The sequence below is a fragment of the Verticillium alfalfae genome, genomic scaffold, assembly GCF_000150825.1.
Source record: "Verticillium alfalfae VaMs.102 supercont1.3 genomic scaffold, whole genome shotgun sequence".
Lineage (NCBI taxonomy): Eukaryota > Fungi > Ascomycota > Sordariomycetes > Glomerellales > Plectosphaerellaceae > Verticillium > Verticillium alfalfae.
In genome coordinates this window covers 1,695,597-1,703,428 of record NW_003315036.1, presented here as the reverse complement: position 1 = coordinate 1,703,428, position 7,832 = coordinate 1,695,597, and the positions used below count along the sequence as shown (strand labels likewise).

The window sequence follows — 7,832 nt, the reverse complement described above, 5'->3', positions numbered from 1 at the left end:
CACTCGACCAGCTCAGCAGAGGTCGCGCTGTGGTGCACTTTCATTTCCCGGCGGCAGCGACGCTGACCAGGCTCGCGAGGGTGACTTCCTGAACAAGGAGCAGCGGTACGAGCGGTTAGAAGAGTACATCAAGATTCTGCGTCGCGCGTGGGCATCCTCGGAGCCCTTTGACTGGGATGGCAAATATTACCAGTTCAAGGATTTCAGCAACGGGGTGCGGCCGTTCAGCAACAACCACATCGATGTCTCGGTTGGCGGCTCCTCTGACGATGCGTACCGCATCGGAGGCGCGCTCGCCGACATTTTCGGCCTCTGGGGCGAGCCCCTCAAGGAGACGAAGGAGCAGATTGACCGCATCTACGCCGAGGCCGAGAAGGCGGGCCGCACCGACCGCCCGCGCATCTGGGTGACGTTCCGTCCCATCGTTGCCGAGACGGACGAGCTGGCCTGGGCCAAGGCGCACCGGACGCTGGACGCGCTCAACAAGAACAGCCCCAAGGGCACCGGCCTCAATGCGCCGGCGGCCGGCGCGCCCCAGAACGTGGGATCCCAGCGTCTCCTGGAGATTGCCAAGCGCGGTGACGTGCAGGACCGCGCCCTTTGGTATCCCACGGTGACAGCCACAAACGCGCGTGGCGCATCAACGGCGCTGGTCGGTTCCTATCAGACCATCATCGACTCCCTTCTGGACTACGTCGACCTTGGCGCGGAGCTCATCTCCATCCGAGGGTACGACAACTACAACGATGCTGTCGATTATGGGCGGTACATCCTGCCAGGCGTGCGGGCTGTCCTGAAGCAGAGGGAACAAGGCACACATGGTGAACAGGGCGCGAATGGTGCTTCCAGCTGATTCGCAGGAGCTTGATAGTCGCCAGATCATCGACAACATAGCTGAAAGGCAGGTTGAAGGTGCTTTCATCGTCGGACATTCGTGGGATATCTCGGCGAGTGCAGTGCGAAGGTAGAGGTGTCGAATACAGTAAAATTGCATCTTGACATGTATGAATCATGGCATGGTGAAACGTCTACAGTTGTTCGCTGTTGTGCTCTCTCAGAGTACCAATCTGTCTTGGCTTGGGTCAGTATGGGGTCAGTACTTGGACGATCCTTTGAAGGCGTATTCTGGCAAGGTAGCTGTGATGGACTGTCTAAAATCGGGCTTTGATACAGGTGTTTCGACTGCGCGGACCGGGACAGCCTGCTCTCATTGTCCACGAGGAGCCAGCCTCAGGCTCATGGATGGCATGGACAACTGCATGGCATGGATGGCTGGATGGCTGGATGGCATGGAAAGCCGGGCCAGTCTCGGCATGCATGCTGGTCTCGGATGTCAATGTCGCAATGGGGGGGAGGTTCCCTCGCTTATCATCTGCCCAACTTGCGTCACCGATAAGGACGGTTCAGAATGGAGAGAGCCCCACACGCACCGCAAGCACAGCTCGATGGACACGGACTTACAGGCCTTCAAGGCTCCGACTACACAGCACTTTAGCTCGTGACAAGAGCTTCCATCATCACCTGCACGGCACATCGACAACCCTCCTGATCGACCCATCTCACCCCATATACCGCCTGGTCGTCCATCGCTCCTCTTCTTCTCTGACACGCAAAGCACAAGATCCATTCGAGCGTCTCAATCGCACCGTTCGACCTCCATCACCACTCGCTATCGCCGCCACGTGCTCTCCACAGACGACCACCTCACGATCACCACCACTTCATCCTCCCTCACCACACAATCCCTCCCCATCATGTCCTCACCACCTTGGGACTACATCGCCAAGCTCGTCTGCATAGGCGACTCGGGGTGTGGCAAGTCCAGTCTCACAATCCGCCTCTGTGAGGGCCGCTTCTCCCCGCATCACGACGTGACCATCGGCGTCGAGTTTGGCTCCCGTATCGTCCCCGTTGGGCCCCCTCACTCCCTGCCGCCGCCGCCACCAGCCGCCATCCCAACGACCGACGACGACGCCGCGGATTCCGCCTCCTCAACACCCCCAGCCAACGCACCGGCAAAACCAGAAGGCTTGCCCGAACCCCGCCGGGCGCCCCCGCCCCCCTCGGCCGCCGACGCCCCGCCCCCGCAGAAACACATGAAGCTGTCCCTCTGGGACACGGCCGGCCAGGAGACGTACAAGTCGGTGACGCGGTCCTACTTCCGCGGCGCCTCGGGCGCCCTCCTCGTCTTCGATCTCTCGCGCCGCCAGACGTTCGAGCACGTCACCGACTGGCTCAACGACCTGCGTCAGATTGCCGAGCCCGACATTGTCGTTATCCTCGTCGGCACAAGGCCGACCTTGCGGCGACGGCGATGCAGCAGCGCACCGACAAGCGCGAAGTGTCGCGGGTCGAAGCCGAGGCGTGGGCGCGCAGACGGCGTGCTCGAATACGTCGAGACGAGCGCCAGAGCGGCGAGGGCGTTGAGAAGGCCTTCATGCGGGTCGCCGAGCGCATTTTCTTGAATATTCAGGCCGGCAAATACGACTTGAACGATCGCCGGTCGGGCGTCAAGGGGCAGACGGCGGGCGGGAACAAGCAGATCCGGCTGGGCGATGCGGCCAAGGCTGGCGGCGGGTGCTGTTAAAGAGCAAATTGCTGCGAGCGAGAGCGGCTGCTGAATTTTCATGTCTTGTCTGTATTCGACGAAATACCCGACGTCGATTTGTTAGTTGATTGCCGTTGGTCTTCCCACTGTGTCGCCTGCAAAGGCGTGTACCATTACTCTTCGTCATAGCGATCATCAATTCAATCGAGTACAATCTTGGAGACTCAAGTCAGAAGAAGAAAAAAAGAAAAAACGGTTCTCATCTTGCATTAAAGTAGCTTTGAGTTTGCTGTATTTTTCCTCCGCCTGTACGATCTGCCCAAAGCGCAGGAAACTCCCCATGCCCCAAGTGCCTCCTTCCGCCCTTGTCCTTACGATTTGTTGAAGAGGTGGATGAAAAAAAAAAGTCATCATTCATCCGTAGCTATGGTGCCATTCTTCTCAGGACTCTCATCGTCCCGTCAGTATCGTATCACGGCCATGTGATATGAATCACAATGGGAGACTTTAGACGATAGGGTCCGAGATCCTCCACTTGTCAGACCACCTCAGGTAGCTGAACTGCTTGTTCGATCCAACCATGCCGAAGCAAATGGGGATGAAGTTGATGTACAAGCCAATGATGACAAGGTAAAGAACTCCGTAAATGGCGTACTGGATTGTCTTGTTCTTGTTGCGCAGGAACCAGTCGGCAAGGAAGCCGAACGTCAGAATGGCAAAGTACAGTGCAGGGTAGTAGTGGTGGACGTAGGTCACACGGGCCATGGCCACGAATGGCAGGTAGTGGAGAACCCAACCGATGACCGGGTACACACCAGCGTAGTGAATCTGGTCGACCTCCTTGTAGTTGAGGTCGCCAAAGCCACGCTGCCAGCGGAGGACATACCAGGCGATGACGAGACCAAAGACGCCAAGGCCCAGGGTGGTGCCCCAGTAGACGAAGGGGTTGCCAAGGAGGAAGTACTTGACAACAGAGTCGTCCCAGCTGCACATCCTCAGTCCGACGTCCAGGATGGGCCACTGCCACCAGTGCGAGGCAAGGTCGTCCTGTTTATCGGGGTCAGGAACGAGGGCATTGTTGGAGGTCATCATGGCGACATTCAGATGGATGAAGTCATGAATGAAGGAGGGACTTGTAGACACCAGGGTCGCTCTTGGGGACTGCGAGGTGATCAGCTTGATTTCACGCGCCTGGCAGGTGAACGGTGCACTTACTGCTTGTCATTTCCAGTGGGCTTCGACGTTCCAGTGAGAGGATCGTATCGCGGGAGTGGTCGGCTTAGTACAGCCACTTCGATCTGTTTGAAACCCCATTGAGGGAGATTCTGTGCCGGCGCGAAGGTAGCAGCCGAGCACAGGGTGCTTGAGGCGGAACGCAGTCGTCAGGGTTCGAACCCTGCTACGGTCGCGAGAGGCAGCATCACGGACAACCTCGATCTTCCAGTGGTCCTTGGCGTCTCCAACAGTCAGGTTGCCGTAGCAGGAAACTTCCTTGTCCGATTTGGTCATAGGAGCGGCAATCTCGTGCGAGTGCAGGTTGCGACCAGTCTGAGCATGGATGAGACGGATAGTGGTGCCGTCAGCAATGTAGCGAGGCTCAGCCTCGGCATCGTAGGGCTCTTCGTCGCGGTTGGGGTAGAAGAACCAGTCATTGTTGGTGTCCTTGTGGTGGTAGCAAGTAACCTGCTGCTGGTTCGAGCCTTCGGGGTAGGTCTGGACGTGGGAGTGGAGTAGACCGCCACCATAGCCCATGTTCTTGATAGTTGCACGAGATCCGTAAGCAATCTCAAGAGGGCTGTCCTTTCCGACCTGGGTACCCTTTAGGTTGGCCTGAAACAAGGAGCTCATCTGGGCATCGCCGGGGCCGGTGTGGTCAAGGATGGCGAAGTGGGCGGCGAAGGAGAGCATGTAGACCAGGAGGGGAATGACGATGAGACCAACGACACGGCTGATAACGTGAGCACCAAGGGTCGTGACAGGCATCTTGGTATCGCCAAACTTATTCCAGAGGTCCTCGATGGTGTAGAGACCAACGAGAGAGGTGACGAAGAGACCGACGAGCTTGACACTGCAGACGCAGCCGATGCTGAGACCAGTCAGGAACAGCCAGAGGAACCACTCGGGCTCAAAGCTGTTGTAACGCTGGTTGTGGAATTTGCTCCAGCAGAAGACGGTGAGCACGGTGCCGCAAAGTAGCATCGAGTCGAGCAGAATGAAGCGGCTGATGGTGGTGTACGAGTTCTCGCACAGAACCATGAGGGTGACGAGCCAGACAGCAGGGCGACGCAGCTTCAGCTCGCGGGCGGTGTAGTAGGCCAGAGGAATACAGAGAATACCGAAGAAGGCGTTGAAGGCGCGCATAAAGGTGTAGTCGACATCGGCCGGGTACTTCTCGCCAGACTTGAATTCGAAGGAGCCGTTGTAGCCAGCAAGAACGCCAGAGAGACCGACGAGCATCTTGCCCAGAGGCGGGTGGACATCGAAGTAGTATTCATGCTTGATGTAGTGGCTGCCGAATTTGCCGAAATGCGCTTCGTCCCAGGTCACGATGTTGCTGAGACCAATCTTGTAAAGACGGGTGAAGACAGCCACAGCCGTGAAGAGGAGGGGCGCGAGGATGAATTCCCACTCGTCGAGGAAGTCGAGAGCGGTGGGTTGCTGGAGACCATACGTCAGCAGATGCACAAGAGGCGTGATATTCATCATCAATCACATACCTTTTTGGCAAGCTGTTTCTTGTTGTCGACCTCGGGCTTGGCTGTCACAGGGACGGACTGACCGGCGGCGATGGGACGCCTCCTGACGCCATCGCCGACGTCAGCGCCAGAGGCGACGACGGGCTTACTGGAAGCCATGTTGGGACGGTCTGAGATGCCGGATGACTATCTAGACGAACAAGTCGAAACACAGCAGAGTGTTGACACCTGCTAGGGGACAAGGCGGATGAAGAGTGGCGCGGTCGGCGAAGGCGCTGGTGGAAAGGGGGGGAGCTCGTAGCTCTTCGGCTCGAATTGAGGATGTGAATGATCGGACGAGTCAGAAACTCAAGGACAAAAGGGACCAACAAAAGGGTCAAGGAGAAGTTGCCGGAGCAGCTGACGACGATGGATCAGCAGCAATTGAGGCCCTTCCTGATGAGAAGAGGCCGGTCCAGCAGAAAAAAGACTACTGGGAAGAAGAGGAGTAGAGCGGCAAGCATTCGATGACACGAAGCTGGGCCAACGTGGGAAGTTTTTGTCGAGTGCGGAAGCGTTCGTTCCCCTTGTGCCTGTTGCTCAGAAGCTGCTGACGCGCCTGCAGCTTTCCTAAGCCTAAGTAAATGCCACCTATGCGCGTCGAGACAGTGTATGGCTAGACGGTTGGGACTGTACAATTGGGCCGAAACCCCATATGTTTGCACAGTCTCAAGATACCGCGCCGCATATTGGCACTGTCTTTACGAGGCGACCCCACCCTTACCCATCATTGAGCCATTGAGCTGTGCCGGGAGCCCCTGAATCCCCTATCGACCTCCCTTCCCACTCCGCAGCTCCTAGCTGAGTCTGTCCGTTGTTCCCACGCACCAACATGGAATGGATGGAGCTTTCGGCCATCCATTTCGAGCTGATTCGATGCCCCACGAGCAAAAGCCATCCTGTACAAGGCCAGCTGGCATTGTTCAATATTCCTTGTTTGGCAATGTTCTGTGCAGAGGGAGGAACGAAAGGCAAAGGCCGAAGCAAACTGTCTGTCTGATGAATGGCACAACAAATTGCATGGGACCTTGTAAGTGGCATTTGATACTAAGAATACTTATGCCCTGCGGAGCTACCGTCCCGGACCTTGCCGCAGATCACTACCTCGACGCCAACAAGCCGGATCGACCTGACTTTCAATGTTAGGTTGTCTTGAAGGCCGAACTTCTTCACTCTCGTCGAAGCACGTGCACTTTAAAATACAGCAGAAAGGTCGTTCCTCACCACCAGCCATTCGGTCATCAACACGTGTGTGCTTCGGGGGGCACGCTGTGGCGTCGATTGACTAGCAGCCACAGTTCGACGATCTGCGAAAGGGGCTGCTACTAGGGGTAGCACAGAGCGAGTCGGACGTTCACAGACATGAGTCGAGCGTGAGCCAGTCCCAAAGCAGGCGGTAGAGACACTGCAAAGGCAGAAACGCGAGAGAACATACTGAATGCCCTTATGTCATGCGGACAGCTGGTCTCCTCGCCCAGAAACGATCACCAGACTTTTGCCTCCCGGGCCTGGCCTGGCCCGAACCTACCCCCCCCCAGCCTCTGACCCCCGAATCCATATATCCATCCCCCCGCCTTTGTCTGGACTTCTGGCGAGGGGTCGATTATGTTCTGACGATCTCGCGACCGCTCCCTTTGAGTTCTCCTCGATTCCGATCTGTACTATTCCCTCTCGTCACTGCCAAAGCTATTATTGCTGAGAAGTGCTTTTTGGTTTTCTTTTCTCATCCAGCTCAATCCATGCCACAGTGCGCGACCAGCTGTTGTGATCAGGACCTTTCTCGACCGACCGAGTGGCGCCGAGTACCTGATACCTCTTGTCAGCACCCAAGGGCACCCCACAACACCCTTCCTTCAAGGTTCCTTGTACCGCACTGAGCCCAGGCTCTCTCCATGTCTTCTCTGGTTGCCGACTTCATCATCAATCCAGTCATTCGGCAGGCTCGACGGCTCTCGGAGATTGGACAGCGAAGGAACACTCCAGACGAAGAGCCTGTCAATGTGGCGGACCCTAGACGAAGCCTGGCGGAGCACCTGGCCTTCTTGGGGTTTCCGCAACAGAATCAGCATGTGAACGACCCAGCTCCAGACCAGGTCAATGACAATGAGGCCCCGCTGCCGGAGCCGTCCACCCCAGACCAGCTGCAGCAGCCTCCCAGCCAAATCCGACACCGACCCCTCCGAGCTTCAACAGAACCGATTGCCATGCCTGTCATCACGCCTCGCGACATCGACCCCCCCACCAACACCACCACCACCACAACCAGCCCTCTTGCCGCAGCCACCATCTCCACTGACATTTTGGATCAAGTTCGTCGTCCCGATGCCATAGTTCAGTCACCAGCAGCCATGCTGCCCTACAATTACGCAACACCCTCGCCGCCGCAACAAGCCGCCGTCCTCGTTGCCAGAGGACGATGGCATGGGCTCACTGCGAAGGCGTTTGATCGCCATTCAAACCCAAGATGGTCTGCCCGCGGAAGAGAAGGCCCGCCTCCCCCCCCAGGCCTTGATGGAAGGTTATCGTCGATCGCAGACCGCGGATGTGAT

At 57.2% G+C, this 7,832-nt stretch overlaps 4 protein-coding genes across 4 annotated transcripts in view; 3 read left to right on the top strand and 1 right to left on the bottom strand.

Moving 5' to 3' along the window:
* Positions 1-176: 176 nt before the first annotated feature.
* Positions 177-968, top strand: VDBG_03020 (alkanesulfonate monooxygenase; the record flags this gene model as incomplete). Its single annotated transcript, XM_003006835.1, has 3 exons — positions 177-192; positions 288-765; positions 872-968. 3 exons carry the CDS (start codon positions 177-179, stop codon positions 966-968), a joined length of 591 nt encoding a protein of 196 aa, XP_003006881.1.
* Positions 969-1,754: 786 nt separating this feature from the next.
* Positions 1,755-2,465, top strand: VDBG_03019 (GTP-binding protein YPTC4; the record flags this gene model as incomplete). The annotated part of the gene is made up of 1 exon (XM_003006834.1): positions 1,755-2,465. The coding sequence occupies one exon, from the start codon at positions 1,755-1,757 to the stop codon at positions 2,463-2,465; it is 711 nt and encodes a 236-aa protein (XP_003006880.1).
* A 318-nt stretch (positions 2,466-2,783) lies between these two features.
* VDBG_03018 (dolichyl-phosphate-mannose-protein mannosyltransferase) lies at positions 2,784-5,403 on the bottom strand (the record flags this gene model as incomplete). The annotated part of the gene is made up of 3 exons (XM_003006833.1): positions 2,784-3,739; positions 3,791-5,206; positions 5,266-5,403. The coding sequence occupies 3 exons, from the start codon at positions 5,401-5,403 to the stop codon at positions 3,056-3,058; spliced, it is 2,238 nt and encodes a 745-aa protein (XP_003006879.1).
* A 1,772-nt stretch (positions 5,404-7,175) lies between these two features.
* VDBG_03017 (RING finger and CHY zinc finger domain-containing protein) overlaps positions 7,176-7,832 on the top strand; it is a gene marked incomplete at both ends in the record, with an annotated part of 2,199 nt that continues 1,542 nt past the window's right edge. The window contains one exon of the mRNA XM_003006832.1: positions 7,176-7,827. Coding sequence (XP_003006878.1) covers positions 7,176-7,827 — 652 coding nt within the window. The remainder of the gene's footprint in view (positions 7,828-7,832) is intronic.